The sequence below is a fragment of the Talpa europaea genome, assembly GCF_964194135.1.
Source record: "Talpa europaea genome assembly, chromosome: 3".
NCBI classification, from domain to species: Eukaryota; Metazoa; Chordata; class Mammalia; order Eulipotyphla; family Talpidae; genus Talpa; species Talpa europaea.
In genome coordinates, this window is record NC_140069.1 from 32,056,691 (window position 1) to 32,078,268 (window position 21,578).

General features: G+C 37.4%; 1 protein-coding gene across 1 annotated transcript in view; it reads right to left on the minus strand.

The window, feature by feature from the left end:
- Positions 1-273: 273 nt before the first annotated feature.
- The window catches only part of DPY19L4 (dpy-19 like 4), a gene marked incomplete at both ends in the record, with an annotated part of 55,150 nt that continues 33,845 nt past the window's right edge, over positions 274-21,578 (minus strand). Inside the window, 8 exon segments of the mRNA XM_084230537.1 lie at positions 274-438; positions 2,973-3,131; positions 5,606-5,738; positions 8,980-9,062; positions 9,736-9,792; positions 12,145-12,265; positions 18,530-18,649; positions 19,719-19,877. Coding sequence (XP_084086663.1) covers positions 274-438; positions 2,973-3,131; positions 5,606-5,738; positions 8,980-9,062; positions 9,736-9,792; positions 12,145-12,265; positions 18,530-18,649; positions 19,719-19,877 — 997 coding nt within the window.

Genomic DNA, 21,578 nt, shown 5'->3' on the forward strand with positions numbered 1-21,578 from the left:
TTAGAAGGTAAAAACTTTAAATACCATGTAACAACAAGGAAAACATCAGGCTATAATATTGCAGAGTGCTAGAGCTGATATATTACCAAAGGACAGTAATGCTTGATTTTCTATTCCCCTCCAGAACTCTGGATCCAGTTAACATCAATAGGGGAAAAGCAGCAGCAACATTTTAAATGTCCATATTCTATTTCCAAAAGATAGCACGTAGGTAGAAGAAAAAATTTTTCCTTCAGTTGGTATAAGTCTTTGAAATGAAGGCTCTGCTATTTTTCAAGACTGAAAGGATATCACAGTGTTGATTTTATATACAAAGTAGGATCTGTTCCAGTATACTCTAGTGAAGTAATTCACATATGGAGAATAGTTAATTTTGACCTCATGACAAAATCGCCCGTATTTTGAGTAGGTTAACTTGTCACCTTCTTCACAAACCACCTATCAAAAGATATAAAACACAGTATTCAAAAGTTTATTAAGCTTGTAGAAGAAATGCAATCAATGTACAAATGACTATATTACATGAAAAAAAATATTATTTCTAAACATGGACTATCTCACAAGGGAAGGTGCTAAGCACCTCACATTGTTTAACAAATAAAAGCCTCTTCATAAGAGTCATCATGTCCAAAGAACTCTTGAGCTTCCCACTGAGATTAAGAAAGGAAAGGCGTTGTCCCCACATAATTTCTTTAAAGAACCTTATCATGGAGCCTACCAAGGCTAAGAAACAAATATATTATATTCTTAATGTATATTTAAACTCTTCTTGTGTAGAACTTTTCCTTGTGTAGAATAATTATCAATATCTTAGTGAGCAAATAAATTTTTGTGACTTATCTAGTGCAAACCTTTACATTATCATCTTAATAATGTTTACTAAGATAGCTTAACTAGCTTAGAGGATTTTTTAAAATATAATAAAACACTAAATATTATTCTACTGCCTAGGAAAGATGTCAGCGAGTCAAGTTTAAGAGTAAAAGGATGGATTAGCTTAAGTTCATGCCTAGTAATATATGAAAAAAGTTGCCTATATTCAAAATGAAACAAAAAGGTGGGCAGCCAAAAGCAGAATAAAAAAGCTCCAAAAAGCAGATAGCATATAGCAGTAATTATTGTTTAATGAAATTCCATTTTGCTTCCAATTAGCCAAAGACCACAGACACCAAGTATCAATAAAGAAAATTCAAAATACATACAGCAAACAGGGCCTCCCTGGTGGTACAAGGGGTTAAGACGTAACCTATGAAGCTGTCTGCAGCCACACAGCACGAGTTTGATCCCTGGCCAGGGAGCTACCCACATGGTGCAGCAGACCTCTCCTGACTCGCCCACTGCTCCCCTCAGCAGTGTATTTGTCATTATGCCTGTTCTGTTCCCCACTCTGTCTCTAGTGAATCTTCTCACCCCCCCATACCTCTGGCCTGTACCCCAGTTCTGCATGCATAAATAAATAAATCTTTTTTTTTGGATTGTTTTTAAAGATTTATTTTTTATTTATACAATAGTTGGGGTACAGGCCAGAGCCACAGAAGAGTGAGAGGATTTACCAGAGACAGTGGGGAGCAAAACAGGCAAACGGACCAAAAGCACTGCTGAGGGGAGCTGAGGGGAGCAGCAGGAGCAACAGGAGAGGTCTGCTGTGCCATGTTGGAATCTCCCTGGCCGGCCGGGAATCGAACTTGCGTGCTGTAGAGGCTATGGACAGCTTCACAGCGCTGCACTCAAACTGCTGTGCCACCGGGGAAGCCCTAAATAAATAAATCTTAAAAAAAAATACATACAGCAAACAGAATTAAGTTTAGTTTTTTTTTTTGTTTTTTTTTTTATAGAGGCATGTTTTATTTATTTTATTTGTTTGTTTTGTTTACACATGCACTGGGTACAGCCAGAAGCGCGGGAGGGTGAGAGAATTCACCAGAGTCAGAGCAGGGAGCAGAGCAGGCAGAAGGACCGAAGTACACTGCTGAGGGGAGCAGTGGGCGGCAGGAGAGGTCTGCGCACCATGTGGGACCCTCCTCCGGTGGCCGGGGAGCAGCCGGGGATCGAACCGGCGCCGCAGAGGCCGCGGGCAGCTTCTCAACCCAGCGCTCAACCGCTGCGCCACCGGGGAGGCCCAGAATTAAGTTTATACCACAAGATTAAGGAGTCATAAAAAAAAGAGAAAACTTATAAAAACTAATTTCTCACCTCCAAACTGTCCTGGGATGGTAAGAGAAAGAACTAGTTATTTAAGAAGGGACAAAAATAATAATGGTTGCAATCTGAACAGAAATGTGCACTCCTACTTAGAATGACTTACTAAACTTTTCCTAAGGTCCTCCACACCCAACTTTCCCAGGAGTAAAAGCATCCATTCCAGGCAACACTAATTATCAGCTATACAAACTTCCCTGACAGTCTTCTTATTTGACAGATATACAGTACATACATTGCAGGCTAAGAAGTTAGAAAGGTTAGTACAATAGCTCAAATTGATGAAAAATATCAAGATACAGCTAAATCCTAAGGACTAAAAGGGCTCTGCACTTTTAGTGCAGAGTGAGTAATAGGGTCTCAGAGTACAAGCTCTGTGATAACTTAGTAAGCATTTTTTCTAGATAAGTGTTAAATTACAGGAATTCTTCTATGTAAGAATATAACAAAGCAAATACAGTTAGTTGCTTTTTAGATTACTGTAATGAGTTAAAATCACCATTCAAATCAAATTATACCACCTTTTTAAAATAAATGTTGAACATGCACAAGTACAAGCAATGAATAAAAAAATGCAAGTATTGGTAAAATTATTTTTTACAAAAAGCCTAAATTTTCTTTTGTGCACTGAAAAAATACTTCAAAATAGTTTTATTAAGTTCCCCCATTGTTATCTAACTTTATATTTTTAAATTCCAAAAATGAAGTTTGAAGATTGTAAATTAAAATAAAGTCATTCTTGAAGAAATTCAACTTTCCAAATAATTACTTACATGGCCATTTGCAACGTCTAATAAATCTTTAACCCTACAGCCTCTCATGGTTCCAACCTCATTGCAGATAGCATCCTCTACAATTAAGTAATTAGCTTTGTATGATGTCAGTATTTTATAAATATCCTCAGCAGACCGCTTTGAATAGATTTGATAGATCTGAAAAGAATATAATTAAGAGTGATTTTAAAAGACATTCATAACTTCATTAACCAAAACTATATACTGAGCATCTACTATGTTTTGATATTGAGTATTATTTGTGAAAAATAAGATATTCACTAAGATTTGATTCTGCCCTCAAGAAGCTTAAGTTCATATATAACTATTGGCAAATTCTTTATCTTTTTGGGGGAAACATTCATTCAAGTCCTCTGCCCATTCTGTCTGAGAGATAAATGACATAACACTGTAGTTTTAGGTGTTTAATGAGTTAATTTTATATATGCATTGCAAAAGATCACCACTATAATGTTAACATTTCCATCATGTCACATAATTACCATTTCTCTTTATGTGTTGACATTTTAGATCTACTACTGTGTTACCAACTTGAAAGTTGCTACGTGTTATTAAATCACTGGGGTCTCCCAGTTGGCCCAGGGGTTAATTCTCAGTACTATCACCACTACTGCCTGAGTTCAATCCCCAGCTAGGGAGATAACCCACATATGGCATAGCAGACCTCTCCTATCTCGCCAGCTGCTCCCTTAGGCAGTGTATTTCAGCAGATCTGCCTATTCTGCTTTCCACTCTCTCTGGTGAATCCTCTCACCCCTCACACCTCTGGCTTACACCCCAGTTTTTGTATGAATAAAATAAATAAATCTTATAAATAAATATGGCTCCTATTTTCATAGGCAAGTCACTTAACATTCTAAAACAATTAATTAGAACCTAATTAAAAGTGATTCTGAAATTATATAGGGAAAAAAAACATGAAAAAGACAACAAAAAAACAAAGCAAGTTCAGAGTTGGGTTGGTTTAAATTCACAAAAAATAATGTTCATCTATTATATGTTATATATATTCTATTATATGTTGTATATATTCTATTTTCAAAATAGGGGTACAAAATTCTGCAAAATCTAATTACAGGCAGCTGTTGTCTCACAGGTAAATCACTCTCTAGTAGGTGTCCCCATCTCTGACCTCACCCTACTTCAATGTGCTCTCTCTGCTACGACCATAAATATCTCTGACACAGATTTAAGAGTTGCACTTTCAGGGCCTCCCTGGTGGCGCAAGGGGTTGAGATGCAATCTATGACGCTTTCAGCAGCTACTGCAGCATGAGTTCGATCCCTGGCCAGGGAGAAACCCACATGGTACAGCAGATCTCTCCTGACTCGCCCACTGCTCCCCTCAGCAGTATATATCAGTCAATCTGCCTGTTCTGTTCCCCACTCTGTCTCTGGTGAATCCTGTCACCCCCACACCTTTGGCCTGTACCCCAGTTCTTGTATGCATAAATACATCTTAAAAAAAAATAGTTCTACTTTCAGATTTATTAAAGGTCTTTGATGACTCCCAACTTACTCCTCAAGGGTAAGTCTAAATTCTTCAGCATGACCTTGCAGATACTTCAAAATCTGGCCTCATTTTATTTTCTAGTTTCATAGCCACACAAATTTCAGGGCTCATGTTACTTTTTTAGTCTGGAATCGTTTTCTTTTCCCAATCATGTTTCTACTTATCCTTCAAGTCCCAGGTCAAGGAAATTCCCTTTATGAAGACTTTTTGGAGGCAGAATTGTTTCCTCTTGGGTTTGAACTCCTGTCTGTACTTTGTGCATTTATATGTATGTGTGTATGCACCTACAATTGCAACTTATAGTACATACTAATAGTATTTAAATTTGACTACATTTCTGGCATAGTGCATTATCTCAATTAATATCACATTTAGGAGTTGAGAACTATTATTATTTCCCCATTTAGAAACTTGGTAAAGGTCACAAAGCTAGTTCATGATAGAGCTAGCATTTGAGAACAGATGTTTCATTTCAGAGTCGCATTTTTAAGAGTCTAACCTTGGTATCAGAATCTAACATCTATATTGCTTATTTCCACCCTTAGAGTACACTGAAAAACTACAAGAAATTTTGTCAGCTTGAAAAAAATAGACTATTTCAAACTCAGGTTCAACTGGTCTTTACCTCTTCCAGCTATGAAGTTCATCTGAATTCATATCAAACATTTAAAACAATTTATTCTCTGAACAAGAAGTAATTAGATATCATTCTAATGTTATACTAAATAATTACAAGTATCCCATGCGTATCAAGACATTAACTGAAAATCTTCCTTCAGTAATTTGAGAATAATGCTATTTTTGAAGGAATGTTTCCCTTTGTGAAATATTATACATCAATTTCCTTGAAACTCTGTGGAAAATGAAATGTGTCTCCTAGAAACAACAATACTATTCAAAAACAAGGAACTTTTGATATTTTAATTTTGGCTCTTCTCTTAGTTAAGTGAATTACATAGCTTTTTAAAAATTAAAGGTGATTAACTCTTCTATAATTGCTTGGATTTTCCTAACTAACAGGAAGATATATAGTACAGAACTATACTGAAATAAAGAATGATAGAAAAAAAGATCCAAAGGTAGAATCTAAAATGCCTTACATTTTCATTTCTCTTGAGAAGATCATCATCATTGTAAAGAGGCAAGCTTGTCACCATCCACCCAGTACATAATTTAATTGCACCCATTAATTGTGGGCTCCCTGCAAACACAGCTGCAACTGGAGCTTGTCTTCTGCAAAGAATCAAAAAGATTTACACAGTGAAAAGTATACTATTTAGATCACCAGTTTACATTAACTCTGAAATACCAGTCAACTTACTATGTATTACGTAAGTTTTTTTTTTTTTTTTTTTTTTTGGTGGGACCCTTGCCGGTGGCCAGGGAACGAACCAGGGAACGAACCGGCGCTGCAGAGGCTGCAGGCAGCCTCACAGCCCCAGCACTCAACCATTGCGCCACCAGGGGAGGCCCTTACATAAGTTTTAATGTCAGTTTTTATTTTATTTTTACATTCATTTAAAAATATAAGTGTCTACGATGTACCAAGAGCTTTTCTGAATGCTGAGGACAGAATTTTTATAAAAGGGAAAGACAGGGACATAAGATGAGCTCCCTGCTTTTGAGAGGGAGTAGAAGAAGGGAAGACAAATTAGGTGGTAATGATGGCATTAAAATATAATGCAGGGTTGGCCTCCCCGGTGGTGCAGCGGTTGAATGCTGGGTTGCGAAGCTGCCCGCAGCCTCTGCAGGTTCGATCCCCGGCCACCAGGCGAGGGTCCCAAATGGCACGCAGACCTCTCCTGCCACCCGCTGCTCCCCTCAGCAGTGTACTTCGTCAGTCTGCCTGCTCTGCTCTCCACTCTGGCTCTGGTGAATTCTCTCACCCTCCCATGCTTCTGACTGTACTCAATGCTTGTATAAATAAATAAATAAATCTAAAAAAAATAATAATAATAATGCAGGGTAACGGGACAGTAACAGGAATAAACTGTTTTACATAGTGTGGTCAGTTCATTAGTGAGACTGTAATTTCTCAAATACGTATCAGGCAAATATTAACTACCACAATCAAACTGCTTTCATGTCCATCTATCCTCCTTCCTTCTCTACCTAACCATGTATCTGTCTCTACTTTGAACCATGATCCAAAGTTACAGACACATCCACTTACCAGGCTAGAAAATCTATAACAGGTCACAAGGGGCTGCTCTAATGCCTTCATTATTCACCCCATGCATCCAAGATTTAACATCCACTTCAGTATTTCACAATGGTAAATACAATTCACAACAAATATTAATGGGAAACTGTTAAGAGTTAAGAGTGACGTAAAGAAAACAATTTATATATATATAAAGGTTATCTTTACAGAAATAAGGCCTGATAATAAAACTATTTTCATTGCTATGTATCTTCTATAAACCCATTCCTCATTTCTAGAAACATTTCCTCTATATTTTCTACTCTTTTAAAATAGTGTTTTATTTTTATTCCTTTTTCATGGTTTAGTTTCTTCTATGTCCTTAATAATTATCAATGTAGTTATTTCATAGTTTCTACCCATGAAATTCTTCTCCCTATACTATGCTCTTGGAGAGAACACTGTTCTGGACATATGACTTGCTCTGGCCAATAAAACAACAGCAAACATAATGTGAGCAAAGACTTAACACATGATTGACACTGAGACTTCCCCTCCTCTTGCTGCTCTTGGGAACTCTATGAACACAACCTTGAGAACGAGTCTAGGCTAATCTACACTAGATGTTGAGAGTCACGTAGCCAAGTCAATTTCATGTCCTTAGCTGACACTTACCTAACGCTAAACTTGTGGAGAGACCATGCCAGATTAATATCAGCTGAACCAGACCAGATAGGAGGAATCTCCACCACTTCTCCTACCCAGCTGACCCTAATATGATGCAAAATAAATGTTTAATGATTGTAAGTCACTAAATTTTTTAATAGTCTATTATTCAGCAAAAACTGACACAAATTGCTAGAGGTTGAATTCCACTGTTTATCACAAAAACAGTTAATTCTTGCTGTGTTGGACTGTGTCCTCATGTGTTTTGTAATTTTAGAGTTCATTTTCATGAAGTTTTACTTGTGGAATCCTGTGTAGCCTGGGTTGAAGATTTATCAGGAACTGCAGACCATCCCAGGACCACTTCTTATTAATTTCTTTCTTTTTTTTTTTTTAAAGATTTATTTATTTATTTATACAAGCACTGGGCACAGTCAGAAGCGCGGGAGGGTGAGAGAATTCACCAGAGCCAGAGCGGGGAGCAGAGCAGGCAGAAGGACCGAAGTACACTGCTGAGGGGAGCAGCGGGCGGCAGGAGAGGTCTGCGCGCCATGCGGGACCCTCCTCCTGTGGCCGGGGAGCAGCCGGGGATCGATCCGGCGCTGCAGAGGCTGCGGGCAGCTTCGCAACCCAGTGCTCAACCGCTGCGCCACCGGGGAGGCCCTTATTAATTTCTTGATTTGGTATTTCTGGGATTCCACAAATGTAATTTCAAACTAGAAACCCATGTGAATTCAGATCCATTGCTACAAATTCAGAAGAGAGACTTTTTTGATCAAAAGGTGAGGCTAAGGAAGACATGCTTTCTTATCATCTTTCTCTACACAGGATGACATTTTGCAGTCCACCCTTTCACTGATAGTGTAGCCCTTTAGGATACCTTTGTTATATATGTGTGTGCCAGGGAATTTCCACAGACCCAAGACCACATCTCCTGTTCTGACAGGGCAATAAAATATGTGTAAGCATTAAAATTAACAATCCAGATTTAAAAAAAAAATCTAGGTAACCTTGGTTACCAAGACTAGCAATCCACCACACAACCACCTTCAAACCAGGGCAAAAGAAGACTCTTCTTAAGTGTCTAAATAAAAGGGTATTTGTTCATTTTTATTCCACATCTCTAGGTATTTTATGGCAAGAATAAAATATCTCAAATGTATCAACCCTATATTTTCAGTGGAGATGGTTCAACTAGAAAATCAGAATTAAAAGTCCAATAAAGAAGTAAATACTGGGCTTCCCTGGTGGCGCAAGGCGTTAAGCACCGCACTATGAAGCAATCCACAGCCTCTGCAGCACAAGTTTGATCCCCTGTCGGCCAGAGAGAAACCCACATGGCGAAGCAGACTTCTCCTGTCTCGCCTGCTGCTCCCCTCAGCAGTGTATTTCAGTCAGTCTGCCTGTTCTGTTGCCTGCACTGTCTCCGGTGAATCTTCTCACCCTGTGCATCTCTGGCCTATACCCCACCTCTTGTATGCATAAATAAATAAATCTTTAAAAAAAAAAAAAAGTAAATACTCCCCCAAAATGTAGTGTAAAATTTCTGAGTTTCATGTGAAAATTTTGGGAAAGAATTAATTTATAATTTCCCCTATATCTACTCAATAGCATGCAATGATTAGTTAAAAACTTCACAATAGTCTTGGGTAGTTAAATTCTTACTTTATCCACGTCATAAGTTCCACTGTATCTGGGTCATAAAATTCTTGTAGTTCCGTTAATTCTGTCATTAATCTTGGAAAAAACTAAAATGTAAAACAAAATCCCCAGAAGTGTATGTAAGTATCTACAGATAGTTTAAAACTGTTCCAGAGTATTTCAAGAGACTTAAGATAAGCAATATTATAAAACTGTTCTCATGGAAAAAATATCATAAATCTCTCTGCTTTCCTTCAGTGACCTGCTCATTCTTGTCAGTCCAAATAATATATTTTGTGATTAATCTACTGCTTAAATTCAACAAATAATTTAATCATTACCAAGCAATTAATCGCCAGTTATATCTTTGATGTACAAATGTACTGAAAAAAATAAGTAAATTTTAGGTCAAATAATTCACAGGTTTATTAACAATTAGTTTCATGATCCATTATGATGTCAATGAATTTCTATTATTTTATATACATTTCAACTTTGGAAACGCCAAAGTATGTTTTAATATAAAGATCTACTTATTCAGGAATTTCCTTTGCCAATTATAAGCTGAATTAAAAACAGCATTAAACTAGAGAAAATTTCATTAGATTGCATTCTTAAAATACTTAAAACTTTTCTATCTTGTTGCTAATGGTAAAAAAGTTAAGCATTAGAAAGAATATCAAACTATTTTGTTAGGACAGTTTCTTAATATAAGTGCCCTATACATACATACACTTTCATCACTACCATATAAAGTCTATAAAAATTGGATTTTCTTACCTCTTTCCATAAGCTGAGACCTATTATAGTTGGCACAGCCATGCTCAGAATTAGCGCCTAAAATATTAAAGGAAAAAAGTTAAGGATACATTTTTTAATATACTTTAAAAATATTAGATGCTGATACCATGACCAATCACACATCCTTCCAGTTATAAAAAGAAATCTAGTTCATGGAATGAGATGGGTGAAGACAAGTATAAGACATAACAGATTGAAGATAAAGTGAGGTACATTTACTATATAAATTTAAGACAGAAAAACAACAACAAAAACCCCTAATACTTAGAGTAATATTTCAAATAGTAAATCAACATTGGACAATTTTGCTAGCAAGTTATGAAGCACTAATAAAGGTTAGTGAACCTAAAAAGTTACCAATAAAGACAATGAATTAACACAGGAAAAATGGCTAATATCAATATACTAATATGCTAAAATAAGAATGTATAAATTCCTCTGGCAATAGACTGGCAAAATACAAAATGACTACACTTTTTTAAAAAAAGATTTAATTATTTATGCATACAAGAGCTGGGGTACAGGACAGAGATGTGGAGTGTGAGAGGATTCACTGGAGACAGAGTGGGGAACAGAACAGGCAGACTGACCAAAGCACACTGCTGAGGGGAGCAGTGGGCAAGACAGGAGAGGTCTGCTGTGCCATGTGGGTTGCTCCCTGGCTGGCCAGGGATCAAACTCATGCTGCAGAAGCTGCGGATTGCTTCATAGTGTGGTGCTTAACCGCTTGCGCCACCGGGGAGGCCCCAAATGACTACTATTAAAGATAATTATTCACAATCTTCCTACCTGTACTTCCTATTGTCCCATGTCTGGTGGTGACTCCAAAATTCAGTCATACAAACCAGAAATCTAGGAAATATCTATGATTTTGCCTTCTTCCTCATTTTCTCATACTTATTAATAAGCACCAAGTCATATTATTCTTTTTAGTTTTTTTACTCTAGTATAGCATTATTAATTGAATAGTCTTTAAAGTGAGAAAAACTTGGGTGTGAATCATGGTTTCCAAACATAAAACTATGTGATCTCATACAAGTTACTGTGCCAATTTAAGTCTTAGTTTCCTTGTCTATAAAATACAGATCTTAGCCTAACTAGTTGGATCTTTGTAAGCACTGAATAACACATGAAATGCTGTGACCAGTACTTGACACATAGTGCATGCTCAGTAAGTTGAAGCTTTTATCACTTCTATCCAGCTTGGTCAGTACTTGGAGGTTGGCCTTCTTCCTGGGTTCAGTCTGTCACCATTAAACCTATGCGTCACAGAACTGAGAGGGTCAGCTGAGAATTAGTCTACCGAGAGAAACTGTAAGCTGAGTCTCTCATCCTATATGGCCATCTCTATGCCCTTCTGGCTGCCTACCAAACAAGATCAAGCATCACAGCAAGACATTCAAAGGCATACATGAACTTCCTCTCTCTGTCTTCTCTAGTCTTATTTCTTGACCACCCCTACCTCACATTTTATGGGTAAACAAAACAGTATCTCTTACTTTTTCTTCACTTATTTTTATATTCTCTTTGATTATATCATGTTCTTTGCCTACCTTTGTTTATTCCTTCTACCATGAATACTTTCTTTTCCCTTTATTTGATTAGTAACTCATCATCTTTCAAATCTTAATTAAGTAGCCCTTTACTGTGTTCCAACAGCATCCTATCAATACTTCTAATCTATTTCTATTACCAGGAGACTAATCTATTTGTTGAAGTTAATCATGAATTTTTATCTGTGAATTCAAGCATATTGCATGTAGCAGGCAGAATGATTATTTATTAATGATTCATTATTAATAACCTACTGTAGTTTTAAATCAAAAAAAGATATCAAAAATTCTTGATAGCCTCTCATGATTCACTTTTACCTATTTTTTTTTTTAAGATTTATTTATTTATTATTTATACAACCACTGGGTACAGTCAGAAGCCCAGGAGGGTGAGAGAATTCACCAGAGCCAAAGCGGGGAGCAGAGCAGGCAGAAGGACTGAAGTACACTGCTGAGGGGAGCAGCGGGCAGCAGGAGAGGTCTGCGCACCATGTGGGACCCTCCTCCAGTGGCTGGGGAGCAGCCAGGGATCGAACCAGCGCTGCAGAGTCTGCAGGCAGCTTTGCAACCCAGCGCTCAACCGCTGCACCACCAGGGAGGCCCACTTTTACCTTTTCTTTACTAAGTTGTCTGCACTGAAATTCAGGACTCATAAAATTACAATACTATACTCAGGAATTATAAAAAGATGTTCTTCACAGGATCTTTTTTTCTATCTGAAAGTGATTTACTCATACCACTTCAATTGTATACATTGTGGTTTGCATTTATTACCATTTGATTTTATGTAACTGGAAGAGAAACAAGTACTTAACACAAAATAACAATGACTCACCAACAATACGGGGTGTACAGTTCGCAACCGAAGCCACTTGAAAAGCGTCATCCAAAGTTCAGGAGAGCACACACCAAATGCTGCTAACATGCACACATAAGGAGTCCAGAGATATTTCAAGCTGGGCAAATGAAAGGAGTCACATGAGAGATATCCTATGGACATATTATTATGCATTTCTTATCTGAGTTTTTTCCTATTACCCACAAAAATAGCAAAAAATTAAGGAAGTATGAAAAAGTTTAGCCTCCAATTCTCATCAAAAGATTGTTATTCTTTTTTAAATAGTCAATGACTATATGGGTCACTAATTGAGGACGAAATAAGAGAATTAATACAGATAGGGTATAGTAAAATTCTACTTTTGGAAAAAATATAAACTATTGTACTTTTAAAAGGCAATTTAGCAAAATCTATATAAATTTTAAATATCCAAGACATTATGATGTCTAATACTCTATAGATAAATATAAGCATATGTATAAACATACACAACATGCTGCATGTTGTTTTGACAGCCAAAAAAAAAAATTGGAAAGACCTAATTGTCCCTTAAGAGGCATTAAATAAATTATGCAAAATGTAAAAAAAAATCATGCATAGTGTTACCCTGGTTTTTGGTGTTTAGTTTTTTAAATGCAGGCACTGTACAACCAAAAAAATAACATCTGAAAATATTGCTAATAGTGGTGACATTTAAAGAGTGGGATGAAAGGATTTTCTTTTAGATTTTTAAAAACATTTTAATTTTTGGGCCTCCTGGTGGCACAGCGTTATGAAGCTGTCCGCATCCTCTGCAGCATGGATTTGATTCCTGGCCAGCCAGGGAGATACCCACATGGCATGGCAGACCTCTCCTGTCTCACCCGCTGCTCCCCTTGACAGTGTTTTTGGTTGTCTGCCTGTTCTGCTCCCTGCTCTGTTTTTGGTGAATTCTCTCACGCTCCCACACCTCTGGCCTGTATCCCAGTTCTTGTATAAATAATTAAATGTTTAAAAAAAATTTTTTTAATTTTTTATTAATGTGACATTGGTTATAACATTATAGGCTTCAAGTACAAACATAAGTATACAGATATATATATATATGTATGTGTGTGTGTGTGTATACACACACAATTGTATGTGCTATAGTATGTTCATCACCAAAAGTCTGGGAACATATCTTTTTAAAAAAAAAAGATTTTATTTATTTATGCATACAAGAGCTGGGGTGTAAGCCAGAGGTGCAGAGTGAGGCATGAGAGGATTCACCAGACACAAAGTGGGGAGCAGAATAGGCTGAGAACACTGCTGAGGGGAACAGTGGGTAAGAGAGGAGAGGTCTGCTGTGCCACATGGATTAGCTCTCTGGCCAGGGATTGAACTCATGCTGTAGTGGCTGGCGATAGCTTGATAGTGCTGAGACTTAACCCCTTGCGCCACCAGGGAGGTCCACACACTTTTTTTTTAAATCAATGTATGTCGTTTAGGTCATATAGTCTACATTGTCTTCTTTCATTAAAAAAAAATTAGTAATCCTTAATTATGGTTCCAATCATACTGAAAGACTTCTTTATCACATTTCTCCATAAAATCCTCCCTGATTATACCCCTCCCTCATATTTTACTTTAAATATTTCTATATTATTTGGGTTTCTTATCATATATATTATTACATTTGAGATTATTTAAAAACAAACAAAGATTAAAAAATCAGGGATTGAAATAATAAATTCAGGACCTCCCTGGTGGCACAAGGGGTTGGGCACTGCACTATGAGGCAGTCCACAGCCTCTGTAGAGCGAGTTTGATCCCTGGCTGGCCAAGGGGCAACCCACATGGCACAGCAGACCTCTCCTTGCTCGCCCGCTGCTCCCCTTGGCAGTGTATTTCGGTCAGTCTGCCTGTTCTGTACCCCACTCTATCTCTGGTGGATTCTCTCACCCCCTGCATCTCTGGCCTGTACCCCAGGTCTTTATGCATAAATAAATCTCTAAAAAATAATAATAAATTCAGATATTCAGAATTACTTTATGTTGTAAGTTCTAGAAAAAAAAAAAAAAGGAATGTATCACCTTAGAAGATGATAAAAGCTAAAGATGAGAGAGGAAGAGTTTAGGAAAATTTGTAGATGTCAGTACTTCATACAGATTACCAAGGAAAATGAATATATCAGGAAATAACTTTTGAAATTAATATTAAGGGGCCTCCTTGGTGGTGCAAGGGATTAAGACACAACCTATGAAGCTGTCCGCAGCCACTGCAGTACAAGTTCGATCCCTGGTCAGGGAGAAACCCACATGGCGGAGCAGACCTCTTCTGACTTGCCCGCTGCTCCCCTCAGCAGTGTACTTCGGTACTTCTACCTGTTCTGTTCCCCACTCTGTCTCTGGTGAATCCTCACCCTCACACCTCTGGCCTGTACCCCAGTTCTTTGTATGCATAAATAAATAAATATTTAAAAAATTAATAATAAAGAGAACGAGAGCCTTCCATGACAAATTCCTTGATATCAAATTCAAGAGACTAGAAGAATCTGAAGTCAGAGTATAAATATCAATCATTATTTTATAAAACAGCAATACTATAGAAAGAGGAAAATAAAGTAGTATGCTTATTTATTTTATTTTATTTTTTTAAGATTTATTTATTTTTTTATATAAGAATGAGGTATAGTCAGAGGTGCGGGAGGGTGAGAGAATTCACCAGAGCCAGAGAAGGGAACAGAACAGGCAGACTGACGAAATACACCGCTGAGGGGAGCAGCGGGCACGGCAGGAGAGGTCTGTCGCGCCATGTGGGACCCTCGCCAGCGGCCGGGGATTGAACTGGCACTGCAGAGGCTGTGGGCAGCTTCTTAGCCCAGCACTCAACAGCTGCATCACCAGGGGAGGCCCAGGATGTTTATTTAATAAACAATTATTGAGAATGCACTGCAGGCTGACCAAACTATAGAGAGGAAAAAGAAAAATAAGAAATGTCTTTTTTTTTCCATTAAGATCACATTGGTTTACAACACAGATGAGTCAGCAGTGTAGGATCACACCCTTTCAGATGTATGCTAACACACCTAACCCTTCACAGAAGTCTTTATCAAGATAAAATAAAGCTGAACATACCAGAAACAATTAGAAAATAACAGTAAAAATTTTATATAAAGTCTAGGGTTATGTGAAAACAAAACAACCAATTTGAGAAGAAAGTACTTAATGAAGGTTTTTTAAAAAAGAATACTGACTCAGGCCTTGAGAGTAGTAGATGTGCAAAGAACACAAGTTGCTAATATAGAGGAACTGCTAGTTAACCAATATCTTCTCTTAACTTCCCCATTTCTAATATCAATCTATTCTTCCAGTCAGCCTGAATTAGTACTAGAGTATAGTGCATAGTTCCACTGAATTATATGTATATATAGAAACAAACTGGAACAGAAACTCCCTGCTAGTGATTAGACCATTACAACCAAATTCAGCAATTTGTCTGTTTCCATCCCTCCCTTACCATTTAGCACAATAGCATTCTAATTAACAGCTCTATCTTCAGACTCTTTTCCAGTTCAACCAAATGCCAGATGAATCTTTTTTAAACATAAATAGGATAAAACATTTTCTCTTCAAACATCTTCAATGGTTCCCAAGGGCCTATTAAATAAATAAAAATTCATCTAAATTGTTTTAGGGCTTCTAAATTTGATTCAGCTTTCCAGGTTTTTCTCCTACTGCATCCCTCAATGTGATTAAATGTTCCAAAGTCTGTAGGACAATCTCACTGTCTCTACTCCATAATGAATGTAAGTTTCTCCCTCCTGGTACAACTGTACCCCTCTCCAGTTGCTGCCTCTGATCTTAATTACCTTTACAGCCAGATTCCTTAAAGTCTACACTCATCTTTCCTACCTCACCTTCCACTATCTCTGATCATGTTCTCCTTCAAAAAGTCTTCCTTGGTTTCTGAGTTGCAACTCTTCCCTTGGCCCCTGTACTGCAGTCCATATTACTACTCATGTAGTTTCCAATTCCTAAATATTTTCGTTCTGGCCTCCTTCCTCCATCTCCACCACTATGCTCTTCTAGATTCTATTGTGATACCTTCTTATTTGGTTTATTTCCCTCTAGTTTTGCCTTTCTCAAGCATTGGTGCCAGAGAGATATTACTTAAAAACAAATTTGATCATGTCCAATTTCTGCTTTAAAACCTGATCTGGGGCCTCCCCGGTGGCACAGCGGTTGAGCACTGGGTTGCAAAGCTGCCTGCGGCCTCTGCGGCGCCGGTTTGATCCCCGGCTGCTCCCCAGCCACCGGAGGAGGGTCCCACATGGCGCGCAGACCTCTCCTGCCGCCCGCTGCTCCCCTCAGCAGTGTACTTCGGTCCTTCTGCCTGCTCTGCTCCCCGCTCTGGCTCTGGTAAATTCTCTCACCCTCCCGCGCTTCTGACTGTACCCAGTGCATGTATAAACAAAAACAAACAAACAAACAAATAAATAAATAAAACATGCCTCTAGAAAAATTAAAAGAATAAAAAAAAAATTAAAAAAAAAAAAAAAAACCTGATCTGGAGGTTTCTGCTTATTTTCTTCAAATATATCTTGTGCTACTTCCGTACCTTTATCCCATTCTAGTTACAAAAAATATTTCTGCCCAGATTGTACACACACACACACACACTGATGGTCTAGCCAAAATCTCAAGACTGTTACCCCATTTAGAAAACTTTCCTTAAATTGATTTCGCCTGTCCACCCTCCACAACTAAGTACTTTTCCTCTGGGTGGCCTTTATATACCTTTCTCATAGCTTTTACATTACACTGCCCAAATCTTGGTTTACTTATATAGGAGATCTTTCAAATGAAAGACTAGATCTTGTATCTCTTAATTCCATACTGCCTCCCTAGTAGAGTGCCAAGCTCCTGACTAGTTGTCTAGTGCATCTTTTTTGCATAAATAGGTTTTCATGAATAAACATTATAGAACTAATAAATAAACCAAAGATTTGAAGATGAATAATAGAACAATGCAGCTAAGACAAATAAAAAGAATCTTTAATTTAAAATGGCAGATCAAACAATGAAGAATGATGGAAATAACAGGTTCTTTTGCAAAGAGAAATAAAACTAAGAGAACAAAAAAGAAAAAAGGTACTATTGCAATGAAACCAGATGAGAATCAAAATACGTTGCTAGGGCCTCCCTGGTGGCGCAAGGTTTAAGATGCAAACCTATGAAGCAATGTGCAGCCACTGCAGCATGAGTTCAATTGCCGGCCAGCCAGGGAGCAGCCCACTTGATGCAGCAGACCTTTCCTGACTCTCCCAGCTGCTCCCCTCAGCAGTGTACTTCAGTCAATCTGCCGGCTCTGTTCCCTACACTGTCTCCGATGAATCCTCTCACCACCCCACACCTCTGGCCTGTACCCCAGCTCTTGTATACATAAATAAATAAATCTTAAAAAAAATGATTGCTAAAAATACATAGGGTTTAAAAACCTTTTCTTCCCTTTTTAAAAATAAGTATCTTTAACCCTACTTTTAGGCATTGTGAAATGTTAAGTATTAGAGTGAATCTCTATTCTTTCTTCATGTTTCCCTGAAGAGATTCTCACTAGTCATTGGTTTTTCAGTCTAATAAAATCTATGGACTCCGTATAAGACAACATTAATATGATCAAACAAATGGAAAATAAAAATTCTGCCTTACTGAACATTAAATGGAGTCTCATGTTAGTGGTTTGTAACGGGTCATTTGCCATTTATAGCAATGAGAAATGAAGGCAGGAAAAGTATAAAAGAAAAACCCCAAATTCTTTAATGAATTCTACAGGCCCTAGCCCATTTTGCTCTACTGTACCATACTGAGCAATTTTCTTTCCTCCTAACACTGCCCCACTTCCTACTTCAGGCAGGTGCATATGCATACCCTCTCCAGGAATACTCTTCCTTCCTTCATTCCCTAGTTCATACCTATCACCCTTCAGTTCTTAACTATTGTACCTTTTCCTTAGACAGACTTTCTGATCTTTAAGTCAAATTCCATTTTTATATATCCTTGTAGCACCATTTACTTCTCTTTCACTTATCAAAGCTGTAATTTCATTTTTGTGTTTTTAACATCTGTCATCTCCCAGAGGCCGTGAGTGACATAAGGACTGAGTGTCCACTTTTGTTCACTACTGACATCCAATACCTATAACAATGCCTGGCACTGGGAAGATATTCAATAATTTTTGAATAAATTAATGAATAAGTAAACATCAATTCACTGTACTACAAAAAATTGTAAAAAATCCAGTTAGATTAAGAAAGTACATAGATTTTGAGTTTTCATAAAATTTTATATATTCTTAAAAATATCTTACTACCATTAGAAAGAACAATTCTTTATACTTAGAGCAAATCAAGTACACTTACCCTTCCATAATCATAGCAAGAGAGCCAAATAAAATAGTGTGAATCACATGAAAAATTACTTCTGGCCGTTCTCCAATTCGTCCATCTTCAAGAGTAACAGCTTCTTTCAGTGACTTACCACTACAGAAAAGGAAATATATATTTTTTTAAGATTTATTTATTTATGCATACAGAGCTGGGGTACAGGCAGGAAGTGTGGGGGCAAGAAGATTCACCAGAGACAGAGTAGGAAATAGAACAGGCAGATTGACTGAAATATACTGCTGAGGGGAGCAGTGGGCAAATCAGAAGTCTGCTGCACCACATGGGCTGCTCCCTGGCAGGCCAGGAGATCGAACTTGTGCTGCAGAGGCTGCGGACAGCTTCATAGGTTGTGTCTTAACCCCTTGCACCACCAGGGAGGCCAGGAAATGTATTTTTTACTAATATTTTAAAAACATGTATTTGAAAAAGTCAAAAATCTTAACTTTCTTTTCCCAAGAAGAAATTCTACTGGTTCTTAAAATGTGAAAGTATAGAGGCTTCCCTGGTGGTGCACGGTTTAGACACAGCACTATCAAGCTATTGCCAGTCACTGAAACATAAGTTTAATTGTTGGCCAGGGAGATAACCCACATGGCGAAGGAGACCTCTCCTGTCTTGCCTGCTGCTCCCCTCAGCAGTGTATTTCAGTCAGTCTGCCTGTTCTGTTCCCCACTCTGTCTCTGGTGAATCCTCTCACCCCCCGCACCTCTGGCCTGTACCCCAGTTCTTGTATGCATAAATAAATAAATCTTTTTTAAAATAAATAAATAAATAAAATTTGAAAGAATTTTAAGTTTCTGTTTGGAGATCATTTATCACTCACTGAATGATTGCTAAATCAATATAGGTAAGTCATAATCTGAATAAGTTTTCAAAATTAAGGTATTACACACAATCTCCTTTCAAACACAAAAATATTTTAAAATAGTCAAATTTTACAATTTAGTCACACTAACTTCATTTACATTAAATAGAAGAAATTATTATAGTATGTAAAAATGTGGGTATATTCGTGAACAAGTTTAACTGATTAATTCATTTCCTACATTAAATCTAGACCTTACATAATTGAATTTTATCTAGATAACTAATATTAAAAATAATTATTTTTTATATTTCTATAGTATATTAGTTAGCAATGTAATTGATTTTCATAGGTACTTACTTATTCCTCCTAAAAATAACTTGCATCACAGAAAATAAACAAATAATTAACACTAAAATATAGAAGGGTAATAAAGAAGACTGTGTTAATCTCAAAAAAAAGTCTTGAGAGGGTGCCTGCAGGGATTCTTGACATAGGAGCCAATTCATTGTAAAATTCCTGTAGAAGAAAAAAGCATGACATTAAAATCACAGGTCTTTTTAAAGATTTACTTATTGCATAGAAGATCTGTGGGGTATGCCAGAGATAGGGTGTGTGTGTGGGGGGAGGGGGTGTGGGTGTGTGTGTGTGTGTACACCGGAGACAGAGAGGGGAACAGAACAGGTGGATCTTCTGAAAGACACTGCTGAGGGGAGCCGGGAGAGAGACAGGAGAGGTCTGCTGTGCCATGTGGGTTAACTCCCTTGCCAGGGATAGAACTCAGGCCATAGTGGTGACAGCACTACCCCTAGATCACCAGGGAGGCCCAAAATCATGGGTCTTTTAAACTATTAAACATAGACGTATTTTTATCTTAGGAAAAACTAAGACAAAACAAAACACATTTCCTAAATCTATTCACCTATAACAGGAATGTCCTACCCTATCTAAATGAAGATAATAGCATTAGTAACCCTCCTTAACAAACAGCTCTAACATAAATGTAAAACAGCTCTTTTAATTATGAAGTAATATGGCCATCTCTAGAGTCCAATACAGTTTTAAGGGAATTTCACTTTCTATTTTTATCTGGAAGAAAACGAAAAATTCAGCTGTCCAAACTCCACAGCTACATTGTCCAATATGAGAACTACTAACTACATGTAACTATTAGTACTTGAAAATGTGGTCAACATAAATGGAGAGAGAGTACAAAATACAGCAATATTTCAAGGATAAAACAGAATGAAAAGAGAGATTTTAAAAAAACAAACTATCTCATAATTTTTATATTCCTTATATATTAAAATAACATTTTTAAAATACTGGATTAGATAAAATACTAAAATTAAATTACTTGTTTCTTTTACTTTTTTTAATGTGGCTACTAGAAAATTACATATGTGGCTCACATATTAATATTGCTCTATACTGATTATCTCAACTAGAACCCACTTAAAAAAGAAATCTATGATTAAGATATTTCAGTGGATCTGCCTGTTCTGCTCACCACTCTGTCTCTGGTGAATCATCTCACGCCCCCCATGCCTCTGACCTGCACCCTAGTTCTTCTATGCAGAGATAAATAAAATCTTTAAAAAGAAAAGTCTGGACCTCCCTAGTGGCACAAGGGATTAAGCACTGCATTATGAAGCGATCCACAGCCTCTGCAGCACAAGTTCCATCCCCAGCCGGCCAGGGAGAAACCCACATGGCGAGGCAGACCTCTCCTGTCTCGCCTGCTGCTCCCCTCAGCAGTGTATTTCAGTCAATCTGCCTGTTCTATTCCCCACTCTGTCTCTGGTGGATCCTCTCACTCCCTACATGTCTGACCTGTACCCCAGCTCTTGAATGCATAAAAATAAATCTTAAAAAAAAAAGTCAGCTTCTAGTCTAATCTACTCTTACAGCCTCAAGCTGAGGTTCTTTGTTCTGAAATAAATATCTAATTGTCCACCCCTTTTAGTGTCTATACTCTTTTTAATGTAAGTATTATCTTGGTTCTCCTTTTACATTGCTGATGGGAATGCAAAAACTGGTCCAACTACTATGGAAAGCTGTGTGGAGGACCCTCGAATTACTAAAAATGGGCCTACCATATGACTCAGCAATTCCACTCCTAGGAATCTACCCAAAGGATACAAAAACATTAATTCAAAATGAAACCTGCATTCCTATGTTCATTGCAGCACTATTTACAATAGCTAAAATATGGAAACA